We start from the raw sequence: 19,807 nt of genomic DNA on the forward strand, positions 1-19,807 counted from the left end.
TATATAGAGGGCATTATACATACATGCCAGAGGGCATTATACATACATGCCACACGCTAAGAGGGACAATTAGTCATTTCTACCAAAAATATTACTAATCCCACCGAATGCAATTTTTCAAAGTAAGACATTTAAAAAATATAGACCTGTATCACAGTGATTTCATACTTACGTATTCATCAGCAGGCCTGAATGTATCATAAATAAACGACCCTGCCCCGCTTAAGCCGATCAGCTAACTGATCAACATCAACGAAGCACATGGGTGAGTTTACATATATTACATCCTGTAAATGGCATACTTTTACGAATTGCATTTCGGGAAAGGAAAAGTTTTTTCGGAATAAAAATTTAGCAATTAAGGACAACTACTTAATAAGGAAAACTTAACAAGAAATTGTCAGGTAGATAGCGTGAAAACCTCATAAGAGAATAAATTTCGAAAATAATTATTTCTTATTGAACATATTAATTTATATATAGCGTGTGGCATGTATGTATAATGCCCTCTGGCATGTATGTATAATGCCCTCTATATATAAATTAATATGTTCAATAAGAAATAATTATTTTCGAAATTTATTCTCTTATGAGGTTTTCACGCTATCTACCTGACAATTTCTTGTTAAGTTTTCCTTATTAAGTAGTTGTCCTTAATTGCTAAATTTTTATTCCGAAAAAACTTTTCCTTTCCTGAAATGCAATTCGTAAAAGTATGCCATTTACAGGAGGTAATATATGTAAACTCACCCATGTGCTTCGTTGATGTTGATCAGTTAGCTGATCGGCTTAAGCGGGGCAGGGTCGTTTATTTATGATACATTCAGGCCTGCTGATGAATACGTAAGTATGAAATCACTGTGATACAGGTCTATATTTTTTAAATGTCTTTCTTTGAAAAATTGCATTCGGTGGGATTAGTAATATTTTTGGTAGAAATGACTAATTGTCCCTCTTAGCGTGTGGCATGTATGTATAATGCCCTCTGGCATGTATGTATAATGCCCTCTATATATAAATTAATATGTTCAATAAGAAATAATTATTTTCGAAATTTATTTCTTATGAGGTTTTCACGCTATCTACCTGACAATTTCTTGTTAAGTTTTCCTTATTAAGTAGTTGTCCTTAATTGCTAAATTTTTATATATATATATATATATATATATAAATATATATATTTTTTCTTTTACTTGTTTCAGTCATTTGACCCTAAGACTTATATTTTTAAGCCTATTTTAAATCATAACAGTAGGTTATGGGGATGTAAACACATCAACTGCAATTTTCAAGCAAAGGTTGGGGGACAAGCACAGACTAACAAACAGGCACACATGAAAACATATACATAAAGATATACGATAAGCTTCTTTCAGTTTCCATCTACCAAATCTACTCAAAGCTTTGGTCAGTTCGAGGCTATAGTTGAAGACACTTGCCCAAGGTGCTACGCAGTGGGACTGAACCCGGAACCATGTGGTTGGGAAGTAAGCTTCTTACCACACAGCGATGCTTGCACCTATATATATATATATATATATATATATATATAAATTTATATAATATATATATATATATATTGGTTCATCCCATAAATAATGTTTTTTTTTCTATACTTCTTTTATTTTTCAAAATCAAGGTAAACAGGGTTCTTTTTTAATCTAAAATATGCACTCCTTCATTTTCTACAATGCTCTTCCATCTATCTGGTGCATTTGTAGAGCCCATCTTCCAAAATTCACTTGTCCATTATAGCTGTTAAAATCAAACTGCACTCTTCAAAACTTGCACTAAGAATAAGTACAAGGTAAAACTACTACCTGCTTTTATAGCAAGTTGATGCAAATAGTTTATCCCATCCCTCTCTGATTTTAAATTCATGCAATTGAAAAAAACCACATTATATATGGGATGATCCCCCCACACACATATACATACACACACACATACACAGCCTTCCAGAATTCTCCTGAACAGGCAGTAGTTAATTAGGAAATAATATATGTTTATAAGAAAATTAATGGATAGTAAAAGTGACAAGCAGAGTAGGAAGAACTCATGTGTTTTATGAAAGAACCCAAGCAGTATATCAAAATCAGCCCTTCTGCCCCACCACAAGATCATTCCATGATTCATATCTAAAAATAGAAACATTTAAATGTTCATTTATTTTGTTTGAAAAATTTACTATAGACTGCAACATTTTCCTTAATAGTCTAATAGTGTTCACTAATTTCTAAGCTGTGCAGGCTTTAACTAGAATAATTTTAACCGAGTCAATTTTAGTTGCTTTTTTTTTTTTTTTTTTTTTAAGAAATTATAGAAACCAATAACTGCAGTAAATGAATGGTGTTTGATTATTGATCTCTTATCAAATCTTGCTACTTATTTTCCGTCATCCTGGCTCAGTAAGCAACAACTCTTCAGTTAAGTGCTTGTGAAAGGCTTTTGCTAATACCTTTGTGAGAATTCTTTGCACGCAGGGTGCAGCTGTGCGGTAGGAAGCTTGTTTCCCAACCAAATGGTTCCGGGTTCAGTCCCACTGTATGGAAGCCTTGTGTGTGGATTTGGTGGACGGAAACAGAAAACACCCCTTTGTCATCATCATCATCATCGTTTAGCGTCCGTTTTCCATGCTAGCATGGGTTGGACGGTTCAACTGGGGTCTGTAAAGCCAGAAGGCTTCATCAGGCCCAGTCAGATCTGGCAGTGTTTCTACGGCTGGATGCCCTTCCTAACGCCAACCACTCCGTGAGTGTAGTGGATGCTTTTTACGTGCCACCCGCACAGGTGCCAGACAGAGCTGGCAAACGGCCACGAACGGATGGTGCCTTTTATGTGCCACCGGCACGGGGGCGAGGCGAGGCTGGCAACAGACACGAACGGATGGTGCTTTTTACGTGCCACCAGCACGAGGCCAGTCAGGGCGGCACTGGCAATGGTCGCAAACGGATGGTTCTCTGCCACCAGCACTGGTAACACATCTGCATATATATATATATATGTGTGTGTGTGTGTTTGTGTTGGTCTCCCATCACCATTTGACAACCGGTGCTGGTGTATTTATTTCCCTGTAACATTACAGTTCAGCAAAAGAGTCCAATAGAATTAAGTACTGGGGTCAGTAAATAAGTACGGGGTGGGGGCGCAATTCATTCAACTCAGAACTCTTCAAGTCTTTCAAATACTCAAATTATTTCACTATAATGCATTGTGACCACAGTCCACTTGTGCAGCCACCTGATGGTTTGTGACTCATCTGTTCATATAAGTTTGTCCTCTTGCTGGTGATTTGCATCTGTGATGGTCACCTCCCACTGTGTGGTGTCATCTTCTTTTAACTTCTTCATTCCTCTGTGCACATAGCTCATGTCACTTGTATCATCTCCATAAACATCCTGTAGCCTTCTGTGGATGTTGGACAGCCCTCAGCTGTCATTCATCGAGAACTCAACGATGGCATGTTGGAACCTATAATTTGCATGCAGTGAAGAATTACTAAAAGAAAGGTACAGTAGAAGAGTTACTTTACCAACACGTGAAAATTGAGCAGCTTATGTCAGTTACTACAAAAGGCTATGCCCACTCATGCAGCCATAGAAACCATGCCAAAACAGACAAATGGAGCTTGGGCAGCTCTTGAGCTGGTCGACCCCTATCGAACTGTCCAACCCTTGCCAGCATGGATAACAGGCGTTAAATGATGATGATGATATTATATGTTTGTGTCTCCTTATAGCATGATGTTTGTAAATGAATGTCGCCATCATACAAGTGGCGTCCTGTCTTTTTATTCTTCTGTGTCATGTCTGGTCCTGTAGAAGTATTATCTTGCTTAGCAGCATATGATGGTTGACAACAGGAAGAACATCCCGCTGTAGAAAATCTGCCTCAGTAAATTCCATGTGATTTGTGCAAGGATGGAAAAGTGGGTGTTGAAACAACGTGGTGTGTGGCAAATATTCGCATCTATATGTGTATGTGTGAAATAAGTCTTTTGACTTATTTCAGTCATTTGACTATGGCCATGCTGCAGCACAACCCTGAAGAATTTTTACTGAACAAGTTGACACCAGTACTTTTATCGTTTTAGTTTTTTTTTAGCCAGCATGGTACTTATTCTCTTGGTCTCTTTTGCTGAACCATTATGTTACATGGATGTAAACAGATCGACACTGGTTGTCAAGCTGTGGCGGGGGACAAACACAGACACAAAGACACCCACATTTATATATACAACGGGCTTCATCCACTCACAAGCCTTTGGTTGGCCTAGGGCTATAGTAGAAAAACACCTGTCCAAGGTTCCGCGCTATGGGACTGTACCTAGAACCATGTGGTTAGGTAACAAACTTCTTACCACACTCAACCGTGTCTGCACCTAGATTGTGTGTGTGTGGATATATATATATATATATGCATACATATATACACACATATACATGCATACATTCACACACACACACACACATACACATATATGGATCTCATACAAGTCTAATCTTTCTCTAGGTGCTCCACCGAGTGTTGTTTTCCAAAGTAGAGCCTTGGCCTTCACCCAATAAGACCATCAAGTATGGATTACATGATTGAGGTGTTGGCTATTACCCAACTGCTCCAGCAGTGATTCTCTGTTTTTGCTCTCTATAATAGTGACAAATCTAGTCAGCTGTGAGCGTCTTAGGAGTTTAGAATTGATACTTTCTGCTGGTCACTAGCCACAAAAATAATTGAACTCTGCAGCGGATTTTCTAAACCTCTTAAGACAATGAAGCCTTTGTTGTTATTTAACCCTGGTCTGCTTTGTGAAATTCAAGACAAACTTATGATCAAAGGCATTCCAGACAAGATATTCCTGTCTTAATGTTTATCTGGGACTGTATCACTAAACTTGTTGTTTTTTTTTTCCTTTTCCCCCTTTTAAAGATGGGAGGTGTGATTTGATGAGGGAGGTGACTGCTATTTCTAGGCCAAGCAAGCACTTAGATTTCCTTCATTTTCCTTTATAAAACTTATTTCTGCATTATTTTAGGCTTAAAGAGTGTCTGTATGTTCAGTCTGGTAGTATCCTTTACAAAAATATTGATACTTTATAATTTTTTTATTCTGCTTAGCAGCTTGCTTGTTGAACCTAAAGGAAGGATTTGTCATTCTTTGATTACCATCTTATTCTAGATCCATGTTTCTCAACCTATTTTCCTGCAGGGCCCACTATAACTTTCAAGAAAAATGTATGCCCCACCAGTGGTTGAAAAAAAAACAACTTTATTTTTAATATTCTATCACAATTATTTAATACAAAAGAGTCTACTGGTAACTCTTTTATTAAGTAAAGGGTAAAGGTTAAAAGCTCCTTTCGGTCATGAATGACCATGGAATTGCACCTAGCAAGTTCCGCTCCAACAAGTCCAGGTAAGATTGTTTATGGAAGACCAGCAATCACCCATACATACCAGTCTCCCCTCTCCATGCCCAGGTATTATCCAAGAGAAAGGCAAAGGTTGATATAGCTTGGCACCAGTGATGTTGCAACTCATTTCTACAGCTGATTGATCTAGAGCAATGTGAAATAAAGCATCTTGCTCAAGAACACAACTCGTACAGCCTGGTTCAGGAATCGAATTCGCTACCTCATGACTGTGAGCCTGATGCTCTAACCAGTGAGCTATGCTCCTTCACTTTATTAAGTACTGAGTACAAAAAAAAAGTACATTATTAACTAAGAGCAAAAAGGGTATCACTTTAATGAGAACCTTGTGCCTGGCATCCACAGCACCACGCCCCACCAGTAGGGTGTTAATCCCTGTTCTAGACTATTGTTGATAGTTTATCTAATTTTATTGACTAATCTTTTCACATTCAGATTACTCTGTCCCATATAATCCTTATTTATTCACGGTCTTTTGAATTAATCATGCTTTAATATTTTGATGTTGGAATTGTTTATTTTTAGAATGACATTGCCTGGTAGGTGTGAAAGGCTGAATCTAGATAGTTTGAATGCAAAACAGGCAGACTGTTTGGGCTGGTTATGATTAATTTAAATGCCAGAGGCACATGGCTCAGTGGTTAGAGTGTTGGGCTCGTGATCATAAGATTGTAGTTTCAATTCCTGGATCAGGCAATGCATTGTGTTATTGAGCAAAACTCTTCATTTCACATTGCTCCAGTCCACTCAGCTGGCAAAACTGAGTAATCCTGTGACAGACCGACATCCCATCCAGGCGTGGGGGGTGGGATTTATGTGCCATGGGAAACCAAATAACAGGCTCTTATGAGTCGACATGACTTGCGAAGGTAACTTAACTTCTTTTTACAGGGGGTTAAAGAGATAAAAGGATAAATTAGCTCAGGTATGATTCGAACTTTGAAATCGCACAATGCCACTTGTGCTACTGGAATAGTATTTTGTTTGGCTGTGTATTGGTAGCAGATTTGAAGGAAAAGCCTAGTCAGGAATTAGATTTAACCATTCCAATTCTTTGCAAGAAGAAAAATATCATTGAACTGATGAAACTGGAGAATTAAAATTGTTTGTCAGACAAACAAAATAACAAATAATAATTAAGTAGGTTTAAGGAGCTACTTTGAAGTAAACCACCTGTTTAATCATATTAATTATTAATAAGCTGCTAGCTTTTAGTATTTGGAACATTTTTCTACTCAAGCAAATTTTCATGCAGTGTTTCAGTATGAAGGAAATTAATGGACCATCCATAGCTGACTGGTCGAGCTATTTATCTGAAGAATCTTTTAGATCAATAAACTATTAATAAATCTTCCAACAAGATAGTTTATCTTCACCATCAAAGCTTATCCTTAAATAAATTATTGAATATATACGCTTACGACTAGTAATGGCCTTCTTTATGAACTAAAATATTAAGAATAAAATTCTTCAAACCTGTTCCAAATCTTTAAAGTTAGTTATGGCTTGAGTTTTGACACAAATTCTCAAGTAGATCAGTCGTATTGATTAGTATCAAAGTTTTAGGAAATTCTGCTGTACAGATTCATAAAGTAAAAACTTTTGCCACAAGAGGACAACATAGAAAAGTATTTGTAATCATTAAGAGTTTGATTAGGCCTGGCTTAATAAGCTCTGCCTTTCCTGTAACTTAAGACCTACTTTGTGTAAATATTTTCCATATTTCATTTTGCAACCATAATATACTAAGTTTATTAAAGGCACATGGCTTAGTGGTTAAGGTATTCGGCTCGCAATTTTAGGGTCACAAGTTCAATTCCCCGGCAGCGCATTGTGTCCTTGAGCAAGGCACATTATTTCACACTGCCTCAGTCCACTCAGCTGATTAGTACCCATATTTCACACTGCCTCAGTCCACTCAGCTGATTAGTACCCATATTTCACACTGCCTCAGTCCACTCAGCTGATTAGTACCCATATTTCACACTGCCTCAGTCCACTCAGCTGATTAGTACCCATATTTCAAGGGGCCGGCCTTGTCACACTCTGTGTCATGCTGAATCTCCTTGAGAAGTATGTGAAGGGGTACGTGTGTCTGTGGAGAACTCAGCCACTTGCAAGTTAATCCCATGAGCAAGCTGTTCTGTTGATTTGATCAACTGGAACCCTCGTCGTTGTAAGTGACAGAGTGCCAGATTTTTTATTAAGGGTTTATAAGTTAATACTATGTCTTACTTTGGTGTTAGCAGTGTGATATGATCACTTAAGTTTATCTCTATTAATTTTCTATAGAATGTAGAGCCAGCCCTGAATGTTACAATATACATGAATTTGCTTCATCTTAGGATTAATTAATTTATTTATTCATTAAGCCTTAATTGTTTTCTAGAAAAATGTATTCCCCACTGGTGGTTCAAAAATAACAACTTTATTTTTAATATTTCATAATTATATACTTTCCTGAAAGAAATACTCATATTAGGGCATTCGAATAGTGCTATACTGCAGCAAATAGTCTTAATTTTCACAATTCAATGTCCCATAAAAAAAAAAGGAAAAAAAGTTTGGATCCCATGCCCTACCACAGTTTTCCCAGACCTCACATTGGGGAATCACTGCTTTGGATTATTAAGAAACTTAAGATAAGTTATTGTTGACTTCTTTCATGTTCATTGTTAGGTATTCATTAGCAAGAAATACATATACAGTAAGGGAAAAAGTAAGTGCCAATCCATTATAGTCTGTCAAAATTTAATCACATTTGTCTGTAAAGTTGTGTGATACTTAACCCTTTTGTGTTTAGATTATTCTGTGAAAAGTAATGTGTACTTATTCACATTGTTTTGAATTAATCATACATTACTTTGTAGCTTTGGGATTTCAATGATGTGTTTATTTTTAGAATGACCTTGTAAGGTAAATGGGAGAGACCAAATCTGGCTAGTGTGAACATAAAGCCAGTAGACTATTTGGGCTGGATATAGCCAGTTTAAATGCTAAAGAGTTGCACTATAAAAGCATTAAATATTTGTTAATAGGAAGAAAATCTCTAAAGATAGCATCTCCATTGTGTGTTTTGGTTTTGATTGGGTTAAATAAAACTTTGGCTATAAATGCAACATATTCTGAATTTCTTAGAAACCTCTTGGAGATTCTTGTCTAGAATTATTAAAATTATCGCAAACTCTTCATCACAGAAAAAAAAATGGTCTTTTGTTGGCATTTAGTATTAAATTCATGAACATTTACATATGTAACCTATATTGCCAGTAGTTGTTGGTCATTTGCTGGCTGTGGCAACCTAAGGCATGTGCTGTCTCTCAACATTAATAATCAACAAAATTTACATATGCCATTTAAATGAGTATATTTTTCAGATTATTCTTCACCCCAGAGTGTCTGCTAAGCTGTTGAAGTTTAAAGTGCATCATGGTTTTACTCATTAATTCTCAGGTTCCTTTGTGTTCGAACAAACCAACAGACAGCAAGCAGTGATTCACAGCAAACCTTTTCTGCCAGTAATATTTTTAAATTGTTGTTGTAAAGTTGGCAGTAGTTTTGTGTAAATTCTAAGTAAATTTTGTTTATTAATGAAATTAAACTCAACAGTGATTCATTATCAGTGTCGGTGCTGTGAGCCCAGCTACAGGCATATCTTGATATTGATTCCTCTGTTCTCGTCTGTCAGCTAATTATAAGCGATAAGACTTTCTTACCCTTTTGTATTTCATTCTTTCTTTTAAGTCACCCCCATCTGAATAATCTCAAATGGAATTTGGCTAAAGGGTAGATTTAAGATTTAATTTTTCTGAATGAATTTGTTGCTTCATTTTATTTTCATGTTGTTATCTTAAGCTATTAGTCCCTGGGTATTTCATTTGATGACTAAATCTTACTTAGAATCTTGTTCTTTTAGAAAAATGTGATTTGTATCTTTGAGTTTTAGTATTTTGATAAGAGGATGAAATGCTGAGCTGATGTACACAAACTTAAGCTTATTAAACTTGTCCTTTTCTTTTAACTGGATACATCTTTTAAACAAGAGATTAGCAGTCATTTTCTGGATTTTTTTTTTTTTTCTCTTAAAAGTTTTGCTACATTTTACCAACAATTTCAAAAGTTTTTATTTATCTACAACACTTCATCAATGATAATTAGGTTCCATATTTCAGTGAATTTTACCATTCCTCATTGTTCATCCAAATCAGTATTCTCTTTTATAGGAATTTCAACTACTTTATTATTATTATTATTATCAGACTCGTTAGCATGCCGAGCTAAATGCTTAACAGTATTTCACCTGTCATGTTCTGAGTTCAAATTCTGCAAATTTCAACTTTGCCTTTCATCCTTTCAGGGTCAATAAAGTACCAGTGAAACACTGGGATTGATGTAATTGACACAGCCCCTCCCCCAAAATGGCTGCCCTTGTGGCAAAATTTGAAACCATTCATTGGCTTTCTTCTTTCACTTCTGTATTTTTTTAGAATTGTACTTTTCCATGTCTTTTTTTTAATTTTTTTTTAACTAATACATAAAGAATTTGTTTATCAGTTTTCAGTTGACAGAATCATAAACATTTTGAATTTCTCTAAAAACTCTTTTGTGGCCATATTTCCAATTTCCAACAAAATATACACTGCTTGTGTATATGTATGTCAATTAATTTTCAAAATCAAGAATTTGGAGGGATTTAATAAAATAACTTGCTCATTATTAAACTTGTTAATGAAAAAAACTTAATGAAAAAAAATTTTTCCTTAGATATAAATATGAAGGGAAATTTTAATTTAAATAGAAATTTTTATAAAAATTAGAGGTTTTGTAACATAATCAGATGCAGTGTCAGGAGAGTTGGTATCAAAAGGTTAAAAATGTTACTCTAGGTCATTTCTCAGAGCTTTCAAACATTTTCTAAAAAATATTGACTTTATTATTGAAATTTATGTATTGTCCCCATTGATAAATTTTCCAACTGATGTATTATGAAATTGACATTTTGTTTTCTGTTTAGATTTAGAATTCTTGAGAAAAAAATTCATTAGTTCATATATTAAATTATATATATATATATTTTACTTGTTTCAGTCATTAGATTGTAGCCATGCTGGGGCTCTGCCTTAAAGTATTTTTCAGTTGAATGAAGCAGCCCCAGTATTTTTTCTCTTTTAAGCTTTGTACTTATTCTATCAATCTCTTTTGCTGAATCACTGAGTTACGGGGACATAAATGTCAGATGTTATACATTGCTGGTCACCATGCACTTCACATTGTTTTTAGCTTTTGAATGATACCACCCCTACTGACTAGGAGAGCAGGCTGTATATGTATGTATATGTAGGACAGGCTTCTTTCAGTTTCTATCTACCAAATCCACTCACAAGGTTTTGGTCAGTCTGAGGCTAAGTCACAGGGAAATAAACACAACAACATGGGTTGTCAAGCAGTGATGTTGGGCAATCAGACATAAGGACACATGCGCTTATATATATGTGGAAGGTGGTTGGTGTTAGGAAGGGCATCCAGACATAAAAACCATTCCGAAACAGACAGAGAAGCCTGGTGTAGTCTTCTGCCTGGCCAGGTCCTGTCAAACTGTCCAACCCATGCTAGCATGGAAGGCAGACATTAAACACTGGTGATGTATGTATGTATGTATGAATGACAGTTTTTCAGTTTACTTTCAGTATTTATCTACCAGATCCACTAACAAGGCCTTGGTTGGCCCAAAGCTATAGTTAGTAGAAGACACTTGCCCAAAGTGTCACACATTGGGACTGAACCTAGAACCATGTGGTCGGGAAGTACACACCCACGCCATCTCGCCCATGTTCAGTTATCATTATGTTGTTACTGGTATTTTGAAATATAAACAACCCTAGAAATCTCCCTGGACAATACCGCAGCACGATAAATATATAATTTACCAACCAGTGTTTACATTATAGCTCTGCTATTACTGAATCTGTCAAATGTACAGACCAGAGAGACACATTCATTATCAGGGACAAAAATAGCCCTAACAATAACAACAACAACAACAAAAACAACGGTTCTTTTCCAACTGATATGTGATGGATATTTGACTTTGGTGTTACAGTTGTTGACTATTAATGTCTAAAGTGTCTGCCTGCCTTACTCAGAATTAATCATCTTATAGAAAACAATATTCCATAATTAGATAAGGAAAGAAATAGATTGAAATATCTTTACTTTTCAGCTATGGTTTCTAAACTAGTTATTTTTCACAAAGAAAAGCCATGCTTTAACAAGAAGTACAAACATTATTTGGTCTTGTTTCACCTATTTTATTCATAATACAGTTTAAATTCATCATCATTTAAAAAAATAAAAAATTGTTTAAGGTCCCATTTTCCATGTTGGCTCAAGTTGAAAAGCTTGATAGGAACCAATTAACCAGCAGACTGTGCTGAGCTCCAGTATCTGTTTTGGCTTGATTTCAACAGCTGGGTGCACCAACCACTTTGCCGATTGCAGGGGGTACTTTTCACATGGTACCAACGCTGGTGAGGTCACCAAGCATTCACAAAACAAGACTTCTCAACTGTGTGGAGTGTGGGTTTGAAGGAGGTGAAAGTATGATAGAGGATCAGGAATAGGTGTCTTGCAGAACAGGAAAAAAGAATCAAAACTTTGTTCTTTTAATCTCATTTTCTTTTTAATTTTTGTTTTAAATATATAGGCTTGGTTATGTGTAAGACGTTTGCTTTCCAACCACATGATGTCAGGTTTAGTCCCACTGTGTGGCACCTTGAGCAAGTGTCTTCTACTATAGCCTTAGATCAGCCAAATCTTTATGAATGGATTTTGTAAACAGAAACTGATAGAAGCCCATCAGATAGTATATGTGTGTATGTGTATCTGTCTTTGTGTCTGTGTTTGTCCCCCACCAATTAACAACAGGTGTTGGTGTGTTTACATCCCTGTAACTTAGCGGTTCAGCAAGAGACTGATAGAATAAGTATCTGGCTTTAAGTATTGAAGGCAGCGAGCTGGCAGAAACATTAGCACACCAGGCGAAATGCTTAGCAGTATTTCGTCTGTCTTTACGTTCTGAGTTCAAATTCTGCCAAGGTCGACTTTGCCTTTCATCCTTTCGGGGTCAATTAAACAAGTACCAGTTATGCACTGGGGTCGATATAATCGACTTAATCTGTTTTGTCTGTCCTTGTTTGTTCCCTTTATGTGTAGCCCCTTGTGAGCAGTAAAGAAATAAGTATCTGGCTTTAAAAAAAAGTACACACTGGGATCGATTCATTCGACTGAAATTCTTGAAGACAGCGCCCCATCATGGCTGCAGTTTGATGACTGAAACGAGTAAAATATAAACGACATCTAATTTCCATATTTTATTTTACTGCTTGGTATCAACCTGCTTCAAAATCCTCTGAGACAAAGCATATCCATTACAGTTGTCCCCTACCCGCAAACAAAGATCATTCTAGCATTTCCTTATACAGGTTCATTCTGAGCTCTCTAATATTTTCACAGTGAATGTACTTTGTGTGTGTGTGTTTGTATACGTGTATGAGTGATTTTTCGTTGAGCTTTATTTAAAGTTCTTCTTGAGAGAGTTCAGGCTGGTCGCTAACAAAGTGACAAGACATTTTGAGTTAAGAGAGTTCCCAGTGTTTGTAAATAAATTTACAATTGATGTTTTGGTTGAGCTGTCAATGCATACACCCAGTTATGTGCTTCTATTCACGTAAGAATCACAGACGGATAATTTTTAGAATGTACGTATGTACAATATTCAGCACATCACTCTTTAACTAAATTTTTTTAGCCACTACACACATTTTTTTTCTCTCCTTGTTTTTTCTGTGTCCCTTTCTGTAGAAGAGCGTAGGCTCAAAACGTAAAAGACTTTTTCTATTCTTGAGTGTTATACTAATACATCTGTTTGTTTTGTACACCACCTGTCTTCATCTTTTGTTTTTTTCGTAAACTCTCCTATATATATATGCCATTGGTCTCAAGTTTTTATCCAATTTGTTAATATGAACATTTTATTATGTTTACACAGGATTTCCATACGTTTAAAATATGTAATTATGATGGCTTTTTTACATTTGTATCAGAATATCTGCAGATTCTTCTAATATCTTATAAAATATCACCAGCTGTGACATAAACATCTCCCAACTAATGAAGACACCATTACAATATTGTATGGTCTACTAGAAATACAAATTAAATCTTCCTACTGTCACACCCTACTCTCTTAAAAAGAGGGGGGGGGGAATACATTAGATGAAGTAGTCCAAGATATACTGTGTGGACAAGAGAAGAACATAGTGGCCATGACTGGAATGCTTTTGATCAAAGGTCTACTGAATCGGGGCTAAACAACATGAACATCTAGGCTGTCAGTTATTATTTTTTTTTTCTTTGACTGAAATTGAACAATCTCCATTATTTTTCTGTATGTCTTCTTAGTTTTGTTGGTGCTTTTGTTACCATATTTCCGTAGAAATACAAGGAATTTGTTTATGTACATTTTTAAAATAATGAAGAATTTAGTAAAATAACTTCGTCATTATCAAATTTAATATTTAATAACAGCTCTATTTTAAATTGTTGTTTGGAACTTAAATTAACATGAAATTTTGTTGGAAGGTATAGATCACTTAAAACCGGGAAATTTTCTGTCATAGAGGCAGGGATAGTCTCAGGTGGTTTGGTTTCAAAAGGATTAAAACGGTTGATAGAACCAATTAAAATGTACTGTTTTCTTCGCAAGAATTTGTTTCGAAAATTTTGTTATTTTATTAATTAAAAAGAAAAAAATGCTGTTTTACATTGGTGTTTTCCATGTTAGCATGGCTAGAATGGTTTACTTTTTGAATCTTTTGATTTCGTGGTTGGATGCCCTTCCTACCATAGCCACCCAAACGTAAAGTAGGAATGCTGTGTTGTTAGTCAAGCAAAATAAGAAAGTAGCGTTAATTGCCTTACTCAGAGATAGAAAATCTCATAGTCGTAAAATCTGAGCTTAATCAGTAGTACAATAACTTTAACTCATTTGCTTCCTAATAATCTCAATATCCCCCACTCCCCCTCTTTTTTCTTCTGGGAAATATTAGAATATTTAGATATTCACTTCAAAATAAATATGAAAATAAAGATTAGACTGTGAGATTTTTTTTTTTATTTTATCCCATGAATTCCTCCAGACAATTCACCATAATAAGCATTTTGTTCTGTGATAGTAATTCTTTAAATAAACAGAAATATGAATTAAATTTATAACGGTTGAGAAATTGTTAAAATTGTGCACATTTTCTAGAAATTACTATTTCAGGTCTTAATTTATTAAAATTCTTCATATATATTTTTTCTCTCTTTTTTTTTTTTTACAGCATTCCATAATGGCTGCTAATACCTGCTATTGTTGTTCAGATAAAGGGAAGACGTCCGAAGAAATGGACTTGGATGAGGCTCTCAATGAACTCGGCATGCTGAGTACTGTTACAGAAAGCCGAAAGCAATACTTGCGAGAAAAACAGACGACCTCTCGTGTTGCAAGGCTTTACAAGAATATGGATAATAGGCAACAGGGCAAAAAGAAAATTGGAGTAATTCATTTTAATCCTGAATACATTGCAAAAGTTACAATAGGATCTAATCAGCCATCATCCAATATCTGGATTCAAGACACATTTGAAGAGAATAACTTGGACTTTTTTAAGAATTACCAAAAAAGAACTGAAAGCATAGAAGCAGACATGCGTTCAAGGCGATTAGAGAGGTATCGTCTTGGTAGGATTCGTCGATTCCGGAGACCTTATGAAGTACCTTGGCGCCTAATGGAGCCATTACCTAGCAACGTTTCTCAAGAAAATGATAGTTTAGAACCTCAATCAAAATCTAACTCATCGTCTCCTATTAAATATACGTCATCGTCGTCATCATCATCGTCGTGTTCTCTTACAAGATCCCGTTCCTTTGATAATTTGAACTTTGCAATGCTAAAAATAGCTTCTGACATTCTTGAAGAGACGAATTTTTCTTTATGTAAGCAGGAAATAGAGACTGTTTCTGCTAATATGAGAAACCTTCAGGTGACTGAATAGTTGTTTGTTACAGTAAATCTATGAACGTATTATTTCACTTGTCAATTATTTCATGAGGATACATTTGGAGAGGGTGTCTGTGCATATTATGTGTGTATGTGTGTCTAAATATATATATGTAGATATATCTATATATTATATGTGTGTGTTGATATATCTATGTATATGTAGATATATGTGTATGTGTGTATATATTTCTATGTGTGTGTATATGTATATATATGTAGATATATCTATGTATATATATATATATAAATAAATATATATATATAGATACATATATAAATATATATATATATAGATACATATATAAATATATATATATATAGATACATATATAAATATATATATATAGATATATATATATATAATATATATATATATATATATATAGATACATATATAAATATATATATATATTATATATAGATAGATACATATATAGATAGATAGATACATATATATATAGATAGATACATATATATATATATATATATATATATATATATATATATATATGTAGATATATATGTGTGTGTATGTTTGTATGTACGTATGTGTGTGTATACACACATGCAGCTAAAAGAACATTTGGCCTTGATAATCTGGAAATATTTTAATAGATTTTCTTTTTTTCTTGTAAACAAACATTACTTTGTATGAGAACAACTACAAACCAAAAAAAAAGTCATTCTTATTTATTTTTTGTCTTCAAATATTTTTGGAATTTCCAATTTCAGTGACTTATGAAATAATCATTGCTGTGGATGCAGCAAAATTTGATGTTGTCTTGATTGAAGGCATTTAAAAAAAATTCTTAAGTTGTTTTTTTTTTTTCAAAACTACTGCAATGTGTTGGCATCTTGGCCATTCTTGCACATTCTTGCACAGGCAAGAAATATTTGTCAAAGAGAAATTCTATTTAAAATCTAATCTAGAATCAGTGCCTAATTCTGTGGGAAACATGAGCCAAATACATTAGAAAGATTGATCTGTACAAATATCTTGCCTTTTTTAAAACTGATGGAATTATGTGACTGTTGTAGGTTTCTCTTTTTTGTATTTTCAGTTAAAAAATATTTGAAATTATTTTCATTTTGGTCGAAATAAACAAATGGAATATATGTATTTTTTACTTCTTTTATTTTTTAGTTTTTATTCTCTTTCTTTTTCAGTGTCTTTTATCTTTTATGGGTTTCGGTCATTGGGCTGTGACCTTGCTGGAGCACCACCTTTTAGGCTTTGGTGAAACAACTCAGTACTAGTAGTTATTTAAAAAAATTTTTTTGACCCTGGTACTTGTTGTGTTGTCTCTTTTGTTGAACTGCTATGTTACGGAGATGTAAACAAACCAACACCAGTTGTCAATCAGGGGTGGTAGGAGAGACATAAACACACGCATACACACACACACACACACACACACACACATGATTGGCTTCTTTCAGTTTCCATTTATCAAATCTACTCACAAGGCTTTGGTTGGCCTAGGGCTATAGAAGACAACATCCTTATTGCCATGTGGCTGGGAGGCACACTTCTTAAACTCATCTGTACTTATGCGTCCATATATTTATTTAACATTGTACACTTAATCATAGGTTTCACTTTACTCATGCTGTTAATACCATGAGAAAGGCATGAACATTGCATAAGCTTATTTTCAGTAGTTTATGTACCTATGAAAAATTCATGTTTATGTATTTCAATGCACACATCTTGAAATTAGTATAAATAAGGTTTTTACTGATTTAATTATATATTACATCAGTTGATTAAAAGTTGAATTGTCATAGTCATTAGACCAGTGTTTCTCAACTGGGGCCCATATAACCTTTGGCAGGGTCCATAAAGATTTTGTGGTTAAAGTTTATGTGCAATAAATTAGTTATACTTTTACAATCCACAAAATGTTTTAATAATTACATTTATACAATTCCTAATAATATTTAATTATAAAACTATTGGAGATGTACTTGCATAGCAAGTGACCTGATCTGAGATTGTGTGCTGGAACGAAAACAATTGCAGTGTGGAAGGTGTTTATAAGCCATTTAAGAAACACACAAAATCCGTTAGATTCACTTCAACATTTAAATTTAATTTGTCAAAATATTTTCGGCGCTTTGAGACCGCGACCTGTTCACTGACGAAATTTTGTGCTGCATCACGTGTTGTATAAAACTATCATATTTTTAAATATGAAACAACTCAATACTAGTCAAATGGTTAGGATGAGCAATCTGAATGAAATAGGAATCAAAGGGATCCATCGGCAAAAAATGGTTGACTATCACTGCGCTAGTGCATTGGATAGAATACTTTATTGTATTTGTTCTAACACAATGTGCTATGAGTAAACTGCCCTCAGTAAACTTTACTCTTCAGAGTTGGTAAGAAAAAGAACCAATTTATGGAAGTAGGTCGGTGGAACTGTCAAAGCTCGGATAAGATACTTTGTTATATCTGTATCAACTCTTTATATTCTTACAGCAGCGCCTGTAACAGTACAAGTGCCAAACTCTATTATCTTTTCTCTTAGACAATAGTAGTGACTTTGGGAAGGTGTGGGTGACTTCAGATCTTTCACACACAATCTCACCCAAGCCTACATAGGTACATAGTCAACCCTTACCTGCAAAATCCCTAGATCTGTCACTAAAACCAAATTTCTGTTTTCAAAATCTGCTCTCCTATAGTTCGCACTTCCAGTGTGTTTCAATTCTTGAGAACCTCTATGAAAGCAATTTTGTGCTTCTGACACAAGTAAGTCACCAGATAACTGGATATGTATAAGTGACTTGGAAAATGAACAAGCCCCCTCTTATGAATGATTTTCTCGGTCAACTTGGACTAGTAAGAACACCAACTGAAATGAGTCTGTTGTTAATTTTAAATGCTTTTTACTGCTGTTGGTGCAGTAAATCCACCCACACCGTAAGAACTTGAAAGATTACTTCCCTACAAAAGGTATGTATCATCAAAGTCAGGAATTTGTTATCATTGTTGTTACAGCAAATGTTTCATAGCAGTAATACTTTCCCTGTTGCTGATATTGACAAAGCATCTTTTGTAGAATTAACTATACTGACACCTGTAATAATACACCAGTGCTAGCTTTTCATTTGAGTTAGCCAGCACTAGAGCTGCTCAGTCGCTATCTTAGAATTACGTTTACTAATATTGCTTTCTTATTTTGATACATTAACTTAATAAACTCTGTAATTTACCCATGATTATATATATATATATATAAAGAGAGAGAGAGAGAGAATGTGATTTTGGAATTGGTAAATTTCACATGTTTACGTGGTTTCAAGCAAAGTAGAACTAAAACAGCCATAAGACACATTACTGATAGTTTCAGTTTCTTTGTCACACACACACACACATGTGGCTGTATGATAAGAAGCTTGCTTCCCAACCACATGGTTCCCAGATCAGTCTCACTGCATGGCTCCTTGGGCAAGTGTCTTTTATTATAGCATTGAGCCAACCAAAGCCTTGTGAGTGGATTTGGCAGATGAAAACTGTAAGAAGCCCATCATGTATATATATATATGTGTGTGTCTGTGTTTGTCCCACCCCCACCTCTGCTTGGCATCTGATGTTGGTGTGTTTACGTCCCCATAACTTAGTGGTTCAGCAAAAAAATCCAATAGAGTAAGTAGTAGGCTTACAAAGAATAAGTTCTGGGGTAAATTTCTTTGACTAAAAGGCATTGCTCCAGCATGGCAGCAGTTAAATTACAAACAAATAAAGGAGTTAAATATATCTGTGTGTTTATGTATTGTATATATATATTATATACATATATATATATTTGTATATCTATTGTGTCACCAGCACTAGTGACATCAAGCAACTTGTAAGACTAAAATTACCTTCAACTGAATTCCATCAGCCCCATGCAGGCATTGAAAAGTGGATGTTACAGTGATGATGATGATATATATAAAATATATATCACACACACACATGTAAAAAAAAAAAAAAAAAAATTACCTTCTCGAGTCCTGCTGAGTCATAAGAGCCGGTTTCCCTGGTATATAAATTCCCAATCTGGATGAGATGCTAGTCTGTTACAAGATTACTCATTTTTGCTAGCTGAGTGGACTGGGGCATTGGAAAAGGAAGTGTTTTGCTCAAGATCACAACGCGTTGCCCAATCTAGGAATTGAAACTAATCTTATAATCATGAGTCCAACACCCTTACCACTAAGTCATGTGCCTCCACCACACACACACTCCAACATAGAACAGTGAAAATGAGTGCTCAGCC

At 34.8% G+C, this 19,807-nt stretch overlaps 1 protein-coding gene and 1 long non-coding RNA gene across 5 annotated transcripts in view; both read left to right on the plus strand.

Moving 5' to 3' along the window:
- The window catches only part of LOC115215897, a 72,917-nt gene extending 57,360 nt beyond the window's left edge, over positions 1-15,557 (plus strand). For 3 of the 4 annotated variants that reach the window (XM_029785250.2, XM_029785249.2, XM_036505938.1), the window contains one exon: positions 14,812-15,557. In XM_029785250.2, coding sequence (XP_029641110.1) covers positions 14,821-15,525 — 705 coding nt within the window. In that variant the 5' untranslated portion in view covers positions 14,812-14,820 and the 3' untranslated portion in view covers positions 15,526-15,557. Of the gene's footprint in view, positions 1-12,832; positions 12,910-14,811 lie in introns of those variants that run through there. The other variant, XM_036505937.1, reaches the window with a different exon arrangement.
- Positions 15,558-15,980: 423 nt separating this feature from the next.
- LOC118764839 lies at positions 15,981-16,653 on the plus strand. Its single transcript, XR_005000661.1, has 2 exons — positions 15,981-16,312; positions 16,348-16,653. It is a non-coding gene; the product is annotated as an uncharacterized LOC118764839 (long non-coding RNA).
- The last annotated feature ends 3,154 nt before the right edge of the window (positions 16,654-19,807 follow it).

Source organism: Octopus sinensis, linkage group LG9 (genome assembly GCF_006345805.1).
Source record: "Octopus sinensis linkage group LG9, ASM634580v1, whole genome shotgun sequence".
Lineage (NCBI taxonomy): Eukaryota > Metazoa > Mollusca > Cephalopoda > Octopoda > Octopodidae > Octopus > Octopus sinensis.